Source organism: Sparus aurata, chromosome 11 (assembly GCF_900880675.1).
Source record: "Sparus aurata chromosome 11, fSpaAur1.1, whole genome shotgun sequence".
NCBI classification, from domain to species: Eukaryota; Metazoa; Chordata; class Actinopteri; order Spariformes; family Sparidae; genus Sparus; species Sparus aurata.
In genome coordinates, this window is record NC_044197.1 from 30835977 (window position 1) to 30856508 (window position 20532).

At 42.0% G+C, this 20532-nt stretch overlaps 3 protein-coding genes across 6 annotated transcripts in view; 2 read left to right on the top strand and 1 right to left on the bottom strand.

Annotated features, from left to right (window-relative positions):
• The window catches only part of dspb (desmoplakin b), a 30815-nt gene extending 19146 nt beyond the window's left edge, over positions 1-11669 (top strand). The window contains exon 25 of the mRNA XM_030433512.1: positions 868-11669. Coding sequence (XP_030289372.1) covers positions 868-11031 — 10164 coding nt within the window. The 3' untranslated portion in view covers positions 11032-11669. The remainder of the gene's footprint in view (positions 1-867) is intronic.
• A 698-nt stretch (positions 11670-12367) lies between these two features.
• On the top strand, positions 12368-20118 carry tbc1d7 (TBC1 domain family, member 7). Of its 2 annotated transcripts, none has more exons than XR_003985968.1 (8): positions 12368-12686; positions 12987-13120; positions 14517-14597; positions 14738-14928; positions 15802-15939; positions 16551-16737; positions 17680-17809; positions 17894-20118. XR_003985968.1 is itself a non-coding variant. In XM_030433538.1 (8 exons), the coding sequence occupies exons 2-8, from the start codon at positions 13009-13011 to the stop codon at positions 17978-17980; spliced, it is 885 nt and encodes a 294-aa protein (XP_030289398.1). In that variant the 5' UTR covers positions 12368-12686; positions 12987-13008; the 3' UTR covers positions 17981-20118. The 2 variants fall into 2 exon arrangements, 1 of the variants encoding a protein (XP_030289398.1); XM_030433538.1 differs by having other exon boundaries at positions 16551-16696.
• phactr1 (phosphatase and actin regulator 1) overlaps positions 18185-20532 on the bottom strand; it is a 39707-nt gene continuing 37359 nt past the window's right edge. For all 3 annotated transcript variants that reach the window (XM_030433526.1, XM_030433525.1, XM_030433524.1), the window contains one exon: positions 18185-19598. In XM_030433526.1, the coding sequence (XP_030289386.1) occupies positions 19583-19598 (16 nt within the window). In that variant the 3' untranslated portion in view covers positions 18185-19582. The remainder of the gene's footprint in view (positions 19599-20532) is intronic.

The following is a 20532-nucleotide window of genomic DNA, read 5'->3' on the forward strand; positions in this document are numbered from 1 at the left end:
ATTTGCATGCAAATATAATCTGTACCCCTCTGCTTGCTGACCTCCACTGTTTCCTTGCCCGCACTGTGCAAAGACGTGCAGTCTGCATGCTTTTTTGCCTCTTCTTCTTTTGCCCAGAATGATCAACACCATCAATAACATTATTACTACTGGTCCTCTTGTCTATGGTTGGGTTATTGTTGTCATTTTATTGTACCATCTTAATAGTCTTTAAGACACACTTTGTAAACTTGTAAAAACAGCACTGATGTACACCTAAAATATCCCTAATTTAAAGTATTTGAGGCACCACCTTCTTCAGTTTTTGACCATTCAGTCAAGATCTGCACCTATCTATTGGCATGAACTATTTGTGCTGTTGTGCAAATTTACAGAATGTAGACAGCAACTTTTCCAGTCTGAACTAAGTATAGTTGAAATAGTTGATTTTCTGATTTCAACATGTCACTCTAAACATGTCGTTTGAATAAAGCATTGTCTGCAGGATTGGGAGTATTGATTTCAGTCAGTATTTTTTGTACTGGAAAATGTTATTTAGAAATTGACTACTTTAGCCATTATCTATACACTTTTACTTCCCAGTCTTGTAAGACACTGTCTTTGTTTTTTTTCATGAGAATTGGCAGTATGCATAGTACATTACTAACTCAACAAAGTAAATTATATTCTGGAGGAACGCAACTTCTCAAAAAATTCTCATTTTTATTTCATTTTTGTTCCAAACTGTTTTATATATACCATGTATACTTTGATGTGAAATGCAGATAAAAAACTATATGGCTATTCATATACAGTGAATTAATTAATATATTTTTGAGCTTACTAACCTTTTGTCTTTCTGCTCTTTCTCTGCTTCCACCCCCACAGACAACAGTTACAATGCAATCCATTCAGTCCCAGTACAATGACATTGTGATGGAAAGAGATGCTCTGATGCGGAAACTTCAATTGTTGGAAAAGGACAAAGATCGCGCTCAAAGGCTAGAGGAGGATCTCAGTCACAGCAAAATGACTCTAGAGTCTGAGCTTCGCAATAAACAACATCTACTGGACGATAATGAAAGGATGAAGAGGGATTTAGGTTATTGGAAAGACCAGTATGATAGTAAGCAGGGCCTGATCAGGCAATATGACTCAGACAAGGACCGCCTGGAGAGGGAAAAGAACTCTTTGAAAAGTGAGATAGAGAGGCTGATGAGGGAACTCAAGGAGCTTGAGGAGAAACATAAAAACAGGCTTGTAGGCCTCCAGAAAGAACTGCGAGAGGTGACCGTTCACAGACAAACCATGGAAACTGAGCTGAAGAAAGCTAGAGAGCCCCCAGCCTTGGATGTGGTGATTTTTGATGGCGTCCGCAAAACAGTTACAGCAGACCAGCTGCTTGACTGTGGTGTTTTGGACAAATCAACATTAAGCCAGCTTGTGAAGGGGCAAAAGACTATCCCTGATGTTTCTGCTGACAAAAAAATCAATCTCAAAGGAACAGGGCCAATAGCTGGGGTGGTAATTGAAGGTCCGAAAGGTCCAGGGTCTATTTCTGGACCCCTATGCAAAATGACTTTTACCGAAGCCAAGAAAGAGAATCTTCTGCCACCAGATAGCGCTGACCTGCTACTGGATGCTCAGGCTGCTACAGGCCACATAATTGACCCAAGAACTAATCAGAAGTTGACAGTTGATGAAGCATGTTATCAAGGTGTAGTTGATGAAGAGGACAGAGAGAGGTTGCTTGCAGCAGAAGCTGCAGCTGTAGGATATAGTGGTCCTGGGACAAGCAAACCCCTTTCAGCATTTCAGGCCATGAAGAAAGGACTGATTGACAAGAATACAACACTACGCCTGTTACAAGCCCAGGAGTCTGTTGGAGGAATCCTAGATCCTGTTCTCAGTGTGTTCCTTCCCAAAGACACAGCCATTGAGCGTAACTTAATTGACAATGACACACAGCGGGCTCTGAATAAGAGACCTGAGCTCTACCTGGACCCAGAGAGTGAGGAGGGTGTAACCTATACGTCAATGAAGAGGAGATGTAGAGTAGATCCACACACAGGCCTTCTGCTTCTTCCTATCACTGAGAAAGTAGACCCCTCCAAGCTTGTCTTTGATGGTGTTCGGAAACCTGTCACAGCCAAGCAGCTGGCTGATTGTGGTGTACTGGACAAGCCAACATTAAAAGATCTAGAAAAGGGAAAGAAAACTGTCCCAGAAGTGTCAGTAGACAAAAAAGTTAATCTGAAGGGGACTGGGCCTATTGCTGGAGTTATCGTGGGGAGTAAAGGCAAAATGTCTTTGTCAGAAGCCAAGAAACAGATGCTGCTGCTGGAAGATATTGCAGATTTGCTACTGGAAGCGCAGGCTGCCACAGGCCACATCATTGACCCCAGAACCAATCAGAAGCTGACTGTAGAGGAGGCATGTGTCAGAGGGGTGGTGGATATTATGGATCGTGACAAATTATTGGCAGCAGAGGCTGCCGCCGTGGGATACAAGGATCCCAGTGTAGCCAAGCCTCTCTCGGTTTTTGAGGCCATTAAGAAGGGACTAATCGATGAGACAACTGGGCTACGTCTGCTGCAGGCTCAGGACTCTGTGGGAGGCATTCTAGATCCCAACCTTAGTGTGTTCCTCCCCAAAGATACAGCTATCAAGCGCAAACTTTTGGATCAAAACCTCTGTCAAGATCTAAACCAGAGTCCTAAGTGTTACCTTGACCCAGACACTGAGAATGATGTCAGTTATGGGGCACTGAAGAAAAGATGCAAAACAGAGCCTCACACAGGCCTTCTGCTTTTGCCAATCACTGAGAGGCTGGACCCTTCCAAACTTGTCTTTGATGGTGTTCGGAAACCTGTCACAGCCAAGCAGCTGGCTGATTGTGGTGTGCTGGACAAGCCAACATTAAAAGATCTAGAAAAGGGAAAGAAAACTGTCCCTGAGGTGTCTGTAGACAAAAATTTAAATCTGAAGGGGACTGGACCTATTGCTGGAGTTGTAGTTGGGAGTAAAGGTAAAATGTCTTTGTCAGAAGCAAAGAAACAGATGCTTCTGCCTGAGGAAAGTGCAGATTTGCTACTGGAAGCGCAGGCTGCCACAGGCCATATCATTGACCCCAGAACGAATCAGAAGCTGACTGTAGAGGAGGCATTTGCCAGAGGGGTGGTGGATATTTTGGATCGAGACAGATTATTGGCAGCAGAAGCTGCTGCTGTAGGCTACCAGGATCCCAGCACAGCTAAACCTCTCTCAGTGTTTGAGGCCATGAAGAAGGGACTAATTGATGGGACAAATGGGCTACGTCTGCTGCAGGCTCAGGAGTCTGTGGGAGGCATTCTTGACCCCAACCTCAGTGTGTTCCTCCCCAAAGATACTGCTATCAAGCGCAACCTTTTGGATGAAAACCTCTCTCGTGCTCTAAACCAGAGTCCCAAGTGTTACCTTGACCCAGACACTGAGAAGGACGCGAGTTACGGGGAACTGAAGAAAAGATGCAAGACAGAGCCTCACACAGGTCTTCTGCTTTTGCCAATCACTGAGAAGCTAGACCCTTCCAAACTGATCTTTGATGGTGTACGGAAGCCAGTATCAGCAAAGCAGTTGCTTGATTGTGGGGTCCTGGACAAACCAACATTCAACCAACTAATGAAGGGTGAGAAAACTGTCCCTGAAGTGTCAGTGGATAAGAAGGTATTTCTAAAGGGGACAGGACCAATTGCTGGTGTGGCAGCTGGACCTACAGGAAAAATGTCTTTTTCAGAGGCCAAGAAACAGAAGACTATGCCCACAGACAGTGCAGATTTACTTCTAGATGCCCAAGCTGCTACAGGCCACATCATTGACCCCACAAACAATCAAAAGCTGACTGTAGAGGAAGCATGTGCAAGAGGAGTGGTGGATAATAGGGACCGAGATAGACTGTTAGCAGCAGAAGCTGCTGCTGTGGGCTACCGGGATCCTACTACAACTAAGCCTCTCTCAGTGTTTGAGGCAGTGAAGAAGGGATTCATTGACAGGGAGACTGGGCTACGTCTGCTGCAGGCCCAAGAGTCTGCAGGGGGCATTCTAGATCCCAACCTAAGTGTGTTCTTACCTAAAGACACAGCTATTAAGCGCAATCTTTTGGATGAAGACCTCTGTCGTGCTCTAAACAAGATGCCTGAGTGTTACCTTGACCCAGACACTGAACGTGATGCCAGCTATGGGGCTTTAAAGAAAAGATGCAAAACAGAGTCTCACACAGGTCTAATACTACTGCAAATCACTGAGAGGAAAGATCCAACCAAATTGATGTTTGATGGTGTCCGTAAGCCAGTCTCAGCACAGCAATTGTATGAATGTGGAGTCCTTGACAAGCCAACATTTAACCAGCTAGTGAAAGGGGAGAAAACTGTTCCAGAGGTGTCTATGGAAAAGATAGTCAATCTGAAAGGCACTGGACCCATTGCTGGGGTTGATGTTGGACGTCAAGGCAAAATGTCTTTGTCAGAAGCCAAGAAACAGATGCTTCTGCCTGAGCAAAGTGCAGACTTGCTGCTGGAAGCGCAGGCTGCCACAGGTCATATCATTGACCCTAAAACTGATCAGAAATTAACAGTAGAGGAGGCATGTGCCAGAGGGGTGGTGGACATCAGGGATCGGGACAAATTATTGGCAGCGGAGGCTGCTGCTGTGGGATACAATGATCGTAGTGCAGGCAAGGTCCTCCCAGTGTTTGAAGCCATAAAGAAGGGACTAATTGACAAGACATCTGGGCTACGTTTGCTGCAGGCTCAGGAGTCTGTTGGTGGCATTCTAGATCCCAACCTCAGTGTGTTCCTAGCCAAAGATACAGCTATCAAGCGCAACCTTTTGGATGAAAACCTCTCTCATGCTCTAAGTCAGAGTCCTAAGTGTTACCTTGACCCAGACACTGAGAATGATGCCAGTTATGGGGCACTGAAGAAAAGATGCAAGACAGAGCCTCACACAGGTCTTCTGCTTTTGCCAATCACTGAGAAGCTAGACCCTTCCAAACTGATCTTTGATGGTGTACGGAAGCCAGTATCAGCAAAGCAGTTGCTTGATTGTGGGGTCCTGGACAAACCAACATTCAACCAACTAATGAAAGGTGAGAAAACTGTCCCTGAGGTGTCAGTGGATAAGAAGGTATTTCTAAAGGGGACAGGATCAATTGCTGGTGTGGCAGCTGGACCTTTAGGAAAAATGTCTTTTTCAGAGGCCAAGAAACAGAAGACTATGCCCACAGACAGTGCAGATTTACTTTTGGAAGCCCAAGCTGCTACAGGCCACATCATTGACCCCACAAACAATCAAAAGCTGACTGTAGATGAAGCATGTGCAAGAGGAGTGGTGGATAATAGGGATCGAGATAGACTGTTAGCAGCAGAAGCTGCTGCTGTGGGATACAAGGATCTTAGTGCACCCAAGCCCCTCTCAGTGTTTGAGGCCCTGAAAAAAGGACTTATTGACAGGAAGACTGGGTTGCGCCTGCTGCAGGCCCAAGAGTCTGCAGGGGGCATTCTAGATCCCAATCTTAGTGTGTTCTTTCCTAAAGACACAGCTATTACGCGCAACCTTTTGGATGAAGACCTCTGTCGTGCTCTAAACAAGATGCCTGAGTGTTACCTTGACCCAGACACTGAACGTGATGCCAGCTATGGGGCATTAAAGAAAAGATGCAAAACAGAGTCTCACACAGATCTGATACTACTGCCAATCACTGAAAGGAAAGATCCAACTAAACTGATGTTTGATGGTGTCCGTAAGCCAGTCTCAGCACAGCAATTGTTTGAATGTGGAGTCCTTGACAAGCCAACATTTAACCAGCTAGTGAAAGGGGAGAAAACGGTTTCAGAGGTGTCTAAGGAAAAGATAGTCAATCTGAAAGGCACTGGACCCATTGCTGGGGTTGATGTTGGACTTCAAGGCAAAATGTCTTTGTCAGAAGCCAAGAAACAGATGCTTCTGCCTGAGCAAAGTGCAGATTTGCTACTGGAAGCGCAGGCTGCCACAGGTCATATCATTGACCCTAAAACTGATCAGAAATTAACAGTAGAGGAGGCATGTGCCAGAGGGGTGGTGGACATCAGGGATCGAGACAAATTATTAGTAGCAGAGGCTGCTGCTGTGGGATACCAGGATCGTAGTACAGCCAAGGTCCTCTCAGTGTTTGAAGCCATAAAGAAGGGACTAATTGACAAGACATCTGGGCTACGTCTGTTGCAGGCTCAGGAGTCTGTAGGAGGCATTCTAGATCCCAACCTAAGTGTTTTTCTACCCAAAGATACAGCTATCAAGCACAACCTTTTGGATGAAAACCTCTCTCGTGCTCTAAGCCAGAGTCCCAAGTGTTACCTTGACCCAGACACTGAGAATGATGCCAGTTATGGGGAACTGAAGAAAAGATGCAAGACAGAAGCTCACACAGGTCTTCTGCTCTTTCCCACCAATGAGGTGCTAGACCCTTCCAAACTGATCTTTGATGGTGTCCGTAAGCCAGTGTCAGCACAACAGTTGCTTGATTGTGGGGTTCTTGACAAACCAACATTTAAACAACTAATGAAGGGGGAGAAAACTGTCCCTGAGGTGTCAGAGGATAAGAAAGTCTTTTTAAAGGGGACAGGATCGATTGCTGGTGTGGCAGCTGGACCTTTAGGGAAAATGTTGTTATCAGATGCCAAGAAACAGATGCTCATGCCCCAGGATAGTGCAGATTTGCTTCTGGATGCCCAGGCTGCCACAGGCCACATCATTGACCCTACAAATAATCAAAAGCTGACTGTAGATGAAGCATGTGCAAGAGGAGTGGTGGATAATAGGGATCGAGATAGACTCTTAGCAGCAGAAGCTGCTGCTGTGGGATACAAGGATCGTAGTGCACCCAAGCCCCTCTCAGTGTTTGAGGCCCTGAAAAAGGGACTAATTGACAGGAAGACTGGGTTGCGCCTGCTGCAAGCCCAGGAGTCTGTGGGAGGAATTCTAGATCCCAATCTTAGTGTGTTCTTTCCCAAAGACACAGCTATTAAGCGCAACCTTTTGGATGAAGATCTCTGTCGTGCTCTAAACAAGATGCCTGAGTGTTACCTTGACCCAGACACTGAACATGATGCCAGCTATGGGGCATTAAAGAAAAGGTGCAAAACAGAGTCTCACACAGGCCTGATACTTCTGCCAATCACTGAGAGGAAAGATCCAACCAAATTGATGTTTGATGGTGTCCGTATGCCAGTCTCAGCACAGCAATTGTTTGAATGTGGAGTCCTTGACAAGCCAACATTTAACCAGTTAGTGAAAGGGGAGAAAACGGTTTCAGAGGTGTCTAAGGAAAAGATAGTCAATCTGAAAGGCACTGGACCCATTGCTGGGGTTGATGTTGGACGTCAAGGCAAAATGTCTTTGTCAGAAGCCAAGAAACAGATGCTTCTGCCTGAGCAAAGTGCAGATTTGCTACTGGAAGCGCAGGCTGCCACAGGCCACATCATTGACCCTAGAACCAATCAAAAGCTGAGTGTAGAGGAGGCCTGTGCCAGAGGAGTGGTGGATATTGGAGATCGAGACAGATTACTGGCAGCAGAGGCGGCTGCTGTTGGCTACCGTGATCGTAGCACAGCTAAGCCACTTTCAGTGTTTGAGGCCATGAAGAAGGGACTCATTGATGGGACAACTGGGCTACGTCTGCTGCAGGCTCAGGAGTCTGTGGGAGGCATTCTAGATCCGAATCTCAGTGTGTTCTTCCCCAAAGACGCAGCTATCAAGCGCAGCCTTTTGGATGATAACCTCCGTCAATCTCTGAACCAGAGTCCCAAGTGTTACCTTGACCCAGAAACTGAGAAGGATGCCAGTTATGGGGCACTGAAGAAAAGATGCAAGACAGAGTCTCACACAGGTCTGCTGCTTTTGCCAGTCACTGAGAAGCTAGACCCTTCCAAAGTGATCTTTGATGGTGTCCGTAAGCCAGTATCAGCACAGCAGTTGCTTGCTTGTGGGGTTCTTGACAAACCAACATTTAACCAACTAATTAAGGGGGAGAAAACTATTCCTGAGGTGTCTGTGGATAAGAAGGTCTTTTTAAAGGGGACAGGATCAATTGCTGGTGTAGCAGCTGGACCTTTAGGGAAAATGTCCTTTACAGAGGCAAAGAAACAGAAGATAATGCCTTCTGACTGTGCTGACATGCTACTGAATGCTCAGGCAGCCACAGGCCACATCATTGACCCCAGAAATAATCAGAAACTGACAGTGGAAGAAGCATGTGCTAGAGGAGTAGTGGACAAGGAGGATGAATCAAAGCTGTATGCAGCTGAGGCTGCTGCTATAGGTTACAGAGACCCCAGTACTGCCAGGCTCCTGTCAGTTGGCCAGGCCATGAAGAAGGGATTAATCAACAGGGACACAGCTTTACGGATGCTTCAGGCTCAACAGTCAGTAGGGGGTATTTTTGACCCTGCCCTGAGTGTATTCCTTCCCAAAGACATTGCTAAGGATAGGGATCTCATAGATGAGGACCTATACCAGGCCCTGAATCAAAATCCTGAGTGCTTTCTGGACCCAGACACCCAACAAGCAACCACTTATATATCTCTTAAGAAAAAATGCAAAGCAGATCCAAGGACAGGTCTTTTGCTCCTCCCTGAACCTAAAAAGCCAATAACTGTCCAGGGGCTCAGGGATCAGGTGTTGGTCACAGATCTAGTGGATGCCAGCTTGCTGAAAGGTTCTGATATGGACAAACTGAGGGAGGGCAAATTGACGAGCAAGGACATTGAAGACCGTCTGCACCCCTACCTTAGAGGTTCTACCTGCATAGCAGGAGTTTATGATGAGGCGAATAATAAGATGATGCCCATTTATCAGGCCATGAAAGATGGACTGTTGCAACCAGGGACAACTCTGGAACTGCTTGAGGCCCAGGCTGCCTCAGGCTTCATTGTCGACCCTGTCAACAACCTTTACCTGACTGTTTCTGATGCCTACAATAAAGGACTCTTTGGGCCAGAGTTTAAGGACAACCTTCTATCAGCAGAGAAGGCTGTGACTGGTTATAAACTGCCCGGCACAGACAAGACTATATCTCTCTATCAGGCCATAGAAAGAGGTCTAGTGCAGAAAGTTCATGGCATCCGTCTGCTAGAAGCACAGATTGCTAGCGGTGGTATCATTGATCCTGAACATGGCCATCGTATTGATGTGAACACAGCCTACAAGAGAGGTTGCTTTGATGAGAAAATGAAAAAGATCCTGACAGATCAGAGTGCTGACTCTAAGGGTTTCTTTGACCCAAACACAGAGGAAATCCTAACCTATTCAGATCTTAAGAAACGCTGTACAACAGATAAAAAGACTGGCCTCATCCTTTTGCCTATCATGGACAAGCAAAAGCAAGAGTCAACTCTGAAGAACACTCTGAGAAAGAGGAGAGTGGTTATTGTGGACCCAGAGACTAATAAAGAGATGACGGTACGTGAAGCATATGACAAAGGATTAATAGACCACGACACCTTCCTGGAGCTGTCTGAGCAGGAGTGCGAGTGGGAAGAGATCACTATCACTGCTCCAGATGGCACCACACAGTTTGTTATCATTGACAGGAAGACTGGAAGACAGTATGATATTACTGAGCTGCTTGAAAAGCGAGTAATTACTCAATCTGACCTAGATAAGTACAGATCACGTGCCATCACCCTTACTCAATTTGCAGACATCATCACCAGCAAGGCCAAACATGGATCATCATCAGCATCATTATCATCATCATCATCAACTTCCAGACAATCAGCAGCCTCAGTTACATCCTCAGTTATATCATCATCATCGTCATCATCATCATCATCATCAACTTCAAGACCACTGGCAGCCTCAGGGTCATCCTCAGTGAAATTATCTTCATCATCAACTTCAAGACCATCAGCAGTCTCAAGTACATCCTCAATGATGTCATCATCATCATCATCATCATCATCATCATCATCATCCACAACTTCAATGTCTGCATCTTCAGGTGCATCATCAGTGAAATCATCATCAACTTTTAAAACAAAAGGGGCCTCAGCCCCATTGTCAGTGTCATCGTCATCATCATCATCATCAGTCTCGTCAAGACCCTTATCACCTACTCTTGCCAAGATGACCACAACAAGAACTACCACTGTTACAGGGCGAGGCAGTGCAATCCGCAGTGTATCTCCAGATTCACGTCATGGCCTTAGGAATATATCCAGTGTTTCTATCAGCCTTGCCTCCCCTATTGAAACAGTAGGTGAACAGGAACCTGTGGGTGCCATCTTTGACACAGAGACTCTAGAAAAGATATCAATCACAGAGGCTCTAGATCGTGGTCTGGTGGATTCCATCACTGCACAGAGACTACTGGAGGCCCAGGCCTGCACTGGAGGAATTGTCAATCCCACAAATGGCCATAGGCTTGGCATCCAAGAGGCCTACCGTCTAGGTATAATAGATGATGACATGGTCCCTAAACTCAAGCCTGCCCAGAAAGCCTACATTGGCTTTGAGGATGTTAAAACCAGGAAGAAGATGTCTGTTGCTGAGGCAATGAAGGAGATGTGGGTGCCATATGAGGCAGGGCAGAGGTTCATGGAGTTCCAGCTTGTGACAGGGGGGCTTCATGACCCAGAAAGGGGCTGTCGGAGAACCATCCAAGATTCTTTGAAGATGGGCTGGCTCGATGAAAGAGCAGCTCAGAGGCTCCAAGACATCAATCATCACACAAAGAATCTAACCTGCCCGAAGAGCAAACTTAAGATCTCCTACAAGGACGCGCTGGATAAATCCCTGGTTGAGGAAAGCACAGGGGTGAAAATGCTCCAGGCATCATCTGTGTCTTCAAGAGGAATCAGCAGTCCTTACAATGTCTCCTCTGCCCCAGGATCCACCACCGGATCAAGGAGTGGCTCACGACGAAGTTCACGCAGGGGCAGTTTGGACTTAGGATCCCCTACCTCGATATTAACTGGAGGCCACGGTCATTCTAGCCTTAGCAGCTTCAGCTTCTTTTCCACGTCTTCCACCAAATAAATCAAGAAACGGCTCTGCTCACTCATAGTATTCTCTTGCAAATGAATCCAATTTTGTTGAGAGTAAATTGATTGTTCAGAATAGAACTGGAAAATGTGTGGGTGGTGTTTGAGATAAAAAATTCAAAACTATGTTTGTATAGTTTTAGATTTTAGCTTTGGCATTGCTATGCTTTTAAAAAATGCTGTAGTTCAAATGATTATCGAAAATGACACTGCCAAGCTGTTTCTTTATGAAAATGGACTTAAGTATTAATGGCATCAAAAGGTATTTTGATTGAAAATAAAATGTGTGATTATAAATGTTGGTGCCTCTAAAATAGGCTTGGAAATGATTGCCATGTTCTTGCATACACATATTTCAAATGTATTTTTTCAAAATCTTCATGGAATGAAATATCTTTTTAAGCTTTGCATTATTAACAATAACATAGTGGTTCCATGTTTACATTATTTGGACATCTAAAATGCCTACTTTGTGAGGGAAGGGATGCAAGGTTGGGATACATTTATAAGCTTTTTTTTTTTTACAGTATCAGTTGTCAACCCTTGTTTTTGCTGTTTAGTGCTTTGTGTTTTGTAACAGTTTCTCAATATCTTAAAATAAAAGCTGAGCTTTGAGTCTTTTGCTCAAAGGGATTCATGACTGGTTTCTTCATAAAGAATAAAAACACTTTTGACAGCCTCATGTAAGATATCATAGATATTCCTGTGTGTGTAGGTGCTTGTAAGAGCCCACAGTTGAAGAGGACTTTTTATTCTACTAAATTATAAAATTATAATTATAAAACTATTTTCCACTTATAACCATACAAAGGAATAAAGTTGGGAAAATATTATTTCAGTATGGTTTAGTAGTCAAATGAAATGTCAAGGACAAATAATACTAAAATGATAGCTAAAAGTGTCTACTAACCCTTTGTCTTCAATTCTCATTTAGAGTTTTAATGGTTTAAAATTAATTTAACTCTCAGTATCATGTAGGGTTTGATGCTTGTAAAATATGTGCAATTTAGACATCTGTTAGCTATGCCAATTTAAGAAACTTCAGAGCTACTACCAGAAAACTTTGATTTAAAGCTTTTATATGGAAACACAAATTAAATCTGTAAAGGATGTTTCCTCACAGAGTCAGATGCTCATCTTTTGACCTTGGTCAAGCGAACAGTAGACCACGGCTAGAACTCAATGGTTAATTTGCTAAACCTCAGTTTCAAAATAAAAGCGCAGTTGAGAGCTTTTGCATTTATTTGCTTTATGTACAGCAGTTTTACTGAAGAGTTGGTATAAGCAGTATCAAATGATAGACAGAAGTGCGCCATGTTAACTATTGTCACGTGTGTTTTATTTCGATAGTCTTACCCGGAAGTGTTTCGATACAAACAACCGTTCATAGCATGTAGCAGACAGACATCGCAGTCAGTTCATTTTTGGAAATGTGGTTTTAGTCCGTAGCGCTATGAGACCGTCCACCTGTAGGTCACTAAATCCGGATGGTCTTGTCGTTAGCGTTACCGTTACAACGCTTCGTATTCGCTAACGTTAACGTTAGCTCGTTGGCTAAAGTTATGTTGTTTGCTAAATTTACTTAAAGATTTAGGTTTGTCAGGTGAAGCAATAACGTTACAGCTTATGCACGAAAAACACCAGAGCAAGGTAAGTAAGACTAGCTAGTAATTTATTTAACAATTGTCACATCATTCTGCTAATCTAAACGTATTTTAATGACTCTAAATTAAGGACTAAACGGCGTGTCATCGACGAAGGATTTGTCACTGGTGGAGTTTTCCCCATAAAGCTAACCGCTAACTGCATATTTGTTGCTGCTCTCACAAGACATAAACCAGTCTGCCCCATCTGCTTTCAAGTTAAATAATACCAACATAAGACAAGAGTCTAGCCCTTAATGCCAAAGCTAATGTAACCTGACAAGTTTTTGGGGGAAATGCTCTGTAGGTGTCACTGACCCGGTCGAATTATGGCCGACGACCCTCAGAGAAACTTCCGCTCTGCATACTACGAGAAGGTGGGCTTCAGAGGAGTGGAGGAGAAGAAATCACTGGAAATACTGCTCAAGGATAATCCTCTGGGTAGGTAACAATTAAATGCCAACACACGGGGAATATAACTGTCTAAACATGGTTTACATTCTGGTTGAAATTGGCTGGCAGGTTGTCACATGAGCAGTCATTTTTATTACTTTATTTTTAATTTCTCCAATACACAAAATACAGATACAAGACAAAAAGTAGAGGGAAACAATAGTTGAACAACAGTACAAACTCAGACCCTACCCAGAAAGAAAATACCAGAAAATATAAGGCACAGTGGTGTATGGACATGCATGTTAAAATATGATAAGTAAGTAATACCCAATGTGACCAAAAGTCCAGTAGAGTATTCACAGGATCAAGATAAAAAAACAAGCACATACACTGACAGAGTACCCGACACAGAGATTCTAGGAGCAAGTGTGAGGTGGACAATGTATCTCGAGACACAGACATGAATAGATACATTATTAAGCACCCTGTCCCTTTATATAATCCAAAGAGGGACCCCAAATCTTAGCATACTCAGAGGGACAAAGGTACAGTATCTTATCTTTTCCAAGTACATACTCGAACTCATATGATGGAGCCAAGGCTTGGGGTGATATGAAGATTCATGTTGCGGTCATCCTGGCCAAAACGATTGCAATTCACAATATTATTCAACTAATATGTTTGAAACTCTCAAAATAGCACTAAATTATACTGGAATCGTTTATCTTACTCTTTGTTCAGATACATTGCATTATAGGTAGGACACGTCTTTTTTTAGTTAACCCCCTTTTAGGTGAAACGCGATCTTTTAAGAAGGAAATCATATATTATAAGGTTGCCCTGCATAAATGAAGGGTGAACAAATAAATCTATGTTATACAACTGAAGAGGGGTATTGCCAATGCTTATGGCAGAGAAACTGTCACAATGGCGAGTAAAAAGTTTGAAGTCTTTAAGTCACTTATGCGGATATTCGCAATGAATCTGATAAAAACCTGGAAATATACCACAATCAATGCATCCTTCTATCTTTGCATCCCATATTGTATTGAAATATCTTGTCCCAAAGTGTATGCAGTCAGGGGCATGACTAGAAAATGTGAGTTACAGTCCTATCACCCGACTTACATTTGACACATTTTAGGGAAACAAAAAACTTTTTATTCAGCTTGACCTTTTGAATAGAGAATACATTGCATTGGTTAAAATCTTAAAAGCTGAAGCCTAGAGTTAACAAAACACTTCTTCTTTTTATTCAAACTTTTATCCCAGACAATTAGTGATCTTAATGACACTAGTACAGGCAGAAATATGTTCAGAAGGTATCAGCAACACATTAAAATAGATTTTTCCTTGATATATTGTCCCACAGATTATTCCCATCTTCTTGTTCCATTTTGTCAGTATTTGTCCTGTTACTGATGTTTGTATTTTCCAACAGATCTGGAAAAGCTGAGCACGTTCAGTCAGAGGTTTCCTCTCCCCTCCATGTACAGGATCCATGTGTGGAAAGTATTGTTGGGTAAGACACATGCAAACATCACATATGTCACTATAATGACTTGCATTTCCGAGGTTGCATGTAAAAAGGATGAAATGAGATTTCTTATGTATAAACCTCTTGGTGTAGCATTAAACAATCAGACTCTCCTGTTCCTGCAGGAATCTTACCACCGCACAGTGACTCTCACTTTCTGGTGGGAGGCTACAGGAAGGAGCAGTACCAGGATATCATGGAGGCTCTGGAGGTGATGAGATACATAAACTCTTCCACACCCTCCACCCAAGTATACCTGCGCATGTTCCAGCTGGAGAGCCAGGTGCTCCCACGATGCTCAGAGACCTCTGCCCCGGTAAGAGGAATATTGTCGTATTTTAGGCTGAGAAAGCAACATAAAAACTGGAGATGATGTATGGTGAACAGCAGCACCAGCTGAAGCCTCAATCCTTAAAGAGTCTTAAATGCAGTTTTATAAATTTAAGAGCTCAAAAAGTTTTCGTTGTCACAAACATTTTATTTAATTTCACTAATCCATCTTTTGTTTTATTTTTTATCAAAATGAATCAAGTTTTTGCTTGTGAAAGTCCACATTTCTAATGCAACAAATATTTAAACCTGCCACAGGAGCTCATCCAATCTTTTTAATTTCTACTGGCACTCTTATGTTGGCAAAATGTAAATCACTTAATGGACTCCAACAGCTATGTTTTTACCTAACACCTACCTCTTCAAATACCACATAGCTACGAATTGTCTTTATACTCACCTGTAATGATGATAAGTCCCAAAATCAGCCATGTATTTGGTAAAAATGGATCTTAAATAGGTGTTAAAAAGCCTCAAATTTAAAGCCTCATAGAGGACAGTAGTATTTTGATACAGATGCAACCCTAAGTGAAATGTTTTAGGATCAAAATGTGAGTGATCCATAAGACATTGGGCTTTGAAAAAAAAAAAAAATTGAACTGTTTTTGTGTCACTCATATTTACATTTTTTCATGTAATGAATCATTCATACATTTAAAGAAATAGGTGATCAAATAAAATTACTTCAGATACAAGGCACACTGCAGCTCATTTGATTTCTATGGCAGTTTATATAGTTGTGTTCTGTAAATGTTGTGATAAGACACCACTTACACCTCCCATTTCAGGTTGCCAATACTTGTATTTCTCTGTTTTCTTTATTCTTTGGTTCTGTAACATTATTGACATGTTGTCTCAGGATGAAGAGAACGAGGACTTCCTCTCCATCAGTCGAGCCATGGAGGAGATCGTAGATGATCCTGTCGACTGTTACTGGCTCATCAAGTGTTTTGTCAATCAGTTCCACACAAAGTTTGGAGACTCAATACCCCACCTGGTGAGTGTTACAATGAGATTCAAGGAAAAAACCCTTGAATGTCACCAAAATATTGTTCAAAGCAATTTGAACTCCAAGGTTTATTTTTTTATTTTACCTTAAAAATATTTGATGAAAAATTCTCAACATAAGGTCCACTGACTGGAACAGTCAGACTTTCTCTTGTTTGAGTCGTTTTCAATTCTCTAAGGACGGCCTCAATATGTAGCAGAAAATTATGAAAAATTGATTATGATATGATTTCAATTTATATTATAAATATTATTTTCCAGGGCAACAGCTACAAAGCCAGATGTTTAAAGGGGTGTGAAAGTGGTCCTTATTGTAACAGAAGTGAAATTAATTTAAGTTTTTTGTTTTATTGGCAAGTATTCAGGATTCTCCTTATAACCTTGGTGTCATTTTGAGCAACATCATGCCATTCAACTTTAAAAAGCTATGAAACATAATGAATCCTCATTCAAATGTAGTTTTTAAAATGAACTGATGTCACAAAGTTCTCATGACTGAGGAGGAGGACGACTCAGGATCACAATATTTTGTAATGTGCGTCACTGTGAATTAAGACTTTGTTGTGTCCTCCTCTTGTTCTTGTTCATGTTCATGTGCAGCCAAAGAGCCTGGAGCATTATCTGAGTCAGGAGGAACCTCGACTGCTGAACCATCTGAAGATCAGCGGAGCTATCGCTCAGCTGCCCTACAGCCTCTGGTTCAGACGCTGCTTCGCTGGCTGCCTGCCTGAGTCCAGTCTGCAGAGGTCAGTTTACCTGATCAGCATATCAGCCAACACACAGCAAGGTTTCATAGATTTTCTTATTTTATTCTTTATTACTTATTTATTTGTGGATGATAATATGTAGGATGCTTTTTTCAAAAATCTTCAAACCAAATTTCTGCCACTGAGTTGAGATGAGATCCGACTACACCAAATGTATCTTTAAGATGATCGTTTTGTCAGATTCGACGATCAATTCCTGCCATGACTCTGTTAAAACTTCAGTTTGCTGCATGATTAATGGCAGCTAATTGTGACAGCTACAAGTAGCTAGCAGCAGTAAGAGATTATGCTGCTGCCTGATGTTTTGGAGCTGCCTTCAGATTCTGGCCATTTCTTACAACAAATTATCCTGCACAGCCTTCTTTTCTTCTGGTGATCCTGATTCTGGGTCTGATCTAAATTGTGTCCTTTTTTCATGTGTGAAACAAAGTGAACAAAAAAGTTTGTTCAAGTTTGTTTTCGCAATACTTATTTCGACCACAAGAGGCTAAAGTGCACCACAAGTCCAACACTTAAAAAGAAAAAAAAAACTCCTGCCAAGTCTTTTCTTTTTTTAATTGGCCCATTACAATGAAACTGAGCTGTACAAAATAAGAATAAAAATCTCCTGCCAAAACTTTTTTTTTCACTCATTTTCTCAAATGTGTCATCATTTAGAACAATTTAGATCAGACTTGATCACCAGATTACTTTCCATGCCTGCTGTTCCCAAAAGAAGAGACAAACGCCATGAAAATTGATTACCAAAAGAAACGAACATGCCTAGTCAAAGATGAATGTTGAAATGTGTTGCTTAGAACAAATATGAGTTGAAATAAGAGACAGCCTTATTCTCTTGTTTTGTCTGAATTCTAGGACACGATTGTCATAAACACACTTTGCATGAATTGAAATATCCTTCGAGACAACTTACGAAGCTTATATTCTCCACACCCGTCACTGAGCACTATCATTATTTTCAGGGTGTGGGACAAGGTGATCAGTGGCTCCTGTAAGATCCTGGTGTTTGTGGCGCTGGAGATTCTGCTCAGCTACAAGATCATACTGATGGGCATCAACCGGCCTGAGAGCATTGTCAGGTTTCTGTGCAATGTGAGTAAATGACAGCAGTGATCATTGTTGATGTCCTCATAGCAGGTGCACTTATAAACCCTCACTTTAACCTTTCCCTTCCAGATACCGCAGGAGAACACAGACGCTATTGTGACTAAAGCTATCGACCTTTGGCACAAATATTGTGGCACTCCGATGCATGCTGTGTAGCCACATGAGGGACTTGAACAGACTGTGCCGTACAATCAGCAGGGATTCATCACTGGCTACTATTGAAGAGATGAGAGCCATTTATCATATCGACGAGAAAATTCCCAGCTGATAATCTAGAAGTGGAAAGGACCCGAACACTGAAAACGGCTTCGAAACAGAGTGGACGTTCGTAAGTGTGAAGGCACAAAAAGGCAAAGAAGCTTTAACTTATTTTTTAATAAGTTTCTTTCTTTAAGAAACTGCATACATCATAGAAGACTCACAATAAATTAATACTCACATGCAGTTTTTCTGCTTTACAAAAAACATTTGAAAACTTTCTTTGATCTGTACAAGTCTTATAATTCTGAGAATATTTTCCTCCCAAAACACTTTTAAACATACAAGTGACAGTAATGTTACTGACGCTTGTATGTAGGCATACACACACACTCACTCAGACACAGTCATAACACACACACAACAGTTCTCCCAATGATACAGTCAAAACTGAAATTCGTGAACTGTAAACAATAAAGAAGAAAACAAAACACAAGGTGGCAGGGTTTCTGACTTTGTACCGTTTAAGTTTCATCTGAGACAATAAAATATGAAATATTAAAAAACAAAGTCTACTTTGTTGTAGTTGAGCAGAAAGTTCGGCAACATCTGACTGTGTCTACAGAAACGATTCTGTATCAAATGAGATGAGTAAATTTGGCAACTTTGAAATCCCTGTAAACAATCCTGTAGGCACAGTGACACAGTGCGTTACTGAACTCTGGACAGTAGTCACTCTAGGATGCATTCAAGATTGTGACTTCCACAGCAAGTCAAGTTGCTTTGGTTTAAAATGGGGATCTGAAGTCTGAAAGGTGTTGAATGCAGCCCATAAACAGATGAGGAAAAGAATCTGAAATTATTGCTCAGTTGATTGATGTGTATGTGTTAGGAGAGCTTCATTGTTTACTGTTACTGGCTTGCAGAGAGAATTTGGTGGATTTTTGATAAGGACTTTGCAACATTTTGGCTTACAATTCAGCTGCCGACAACAATGTAAGCTGTTGTAAATATTTCAATTCCTCCGGATAAATTAGATAAACGGTCACTGAGATGTCGTATGTAGAATAAAACGGTGCCCTCACAAGCACACCCTCAAGGAAAGATAAAGTCCAGTTGAGAAAGGAGAGTGGAAACATGGTGAAAGGCAAGAAATCAATCCCTGCGTTAAAAAAAGAAAAGTCCCATCCTCACCTCCTACCATTCTTATCCTCGAAAATTGGCACAGATTCTGTGTTTGACATCCAAAAGCAAAAGTGCTGCAAAGTAAACAAATCACCACCTCTTCATCATAAAAAATGACAAATAAAAGCTTTTGAATATCAAGAAGTCCTTAAAATCTCCACTGTGTGGAGATGCCAGTTTGATCCATCTAGAAGTGTTTGCTCCTGCTTCCTGTGAAGGCCGCAGCTCACAGGTTGTGTTTGTGTCCAGTCTGTCAGTTTGAAGTCGACGCTGGAAGAGGAGCAGTTTGCAGTACGAGGGCAGCAGGTAGCGGTCTGAACACTTGAGGCTCATTGTGGGAGTATAAAAGCGTGTCCAAGGTCTGACTCAGTCATTTTATGGCCGATGAAACCTGCAGAGAGAAACCATGACAACGAAGTGAGGCAGTGCAGCTTCAGACTGAGCAATTTCAGGGCAGGTTTCACTTTTGTCCAGAATGAAACATCATAAAACAACTGATGGATTACCACTAAATTGATTACAGATATTCACAAACACAGAGGACGAATCCCCGGATTTTTCAAGCATCACCAACAGGCCAAGTTATTAAGCCAATGCGCTGCATTCTGGGACATCTAAGTCAAATGTACCTGTAAGGTTGTTGCGTTTGTATGAAAGGTGGCTGCAGTGCCGACAGCTCTCTTGTTTACACTTGCCAAAAAAACATGAGATTGTTGCCATGTTTAATTTATTTGTTTTCCTTTGAAACTGAGGGGAAAAAATGGCAGGAAAATAAAACAAACATGTGAGACCGAGTAAAAAAATATGTTTCCAGATCCTTTTTACTTTGTGTGAAACTGAGTAATTTTTTTTCATAATGTTTGAGTGAGTGAAAAATTAGCCGAATAAAAAAGGATTATTTTCACCTGAAATCTCTTCTTCTTTTTTGTTTCAGAATGAAAATAGAAATTCTCCTATAAATATTTTTACAACAATTTATGGAAACAAGCATACATTTTTATTTTTCCTTTTTTTTTTGCAGATTTTGTTTGAATGTTGGCCAAACAATTTCTTTCTTCTAGGGATCTGTCCAGTCTGATCTAAGTTGCTTTCTCTACTGACTTTTGGTTCGTAGAAAAAAATAAATAAATAAATCTTTTCACTTTTCACAAAAAAATCTTGAGCCTACTAATCCTGGTAAAAGATTTTTTTCCCCCACAAGTTTTCACATCATAAACACAGGAGAGAAAACAGTTTAGATCAGATTTGGAAAATTGATCACCTGAAAACAAAACAACACTTTTACCCCACAGGGCTTCCATAGAGACAACAGACTATTGTGTGAG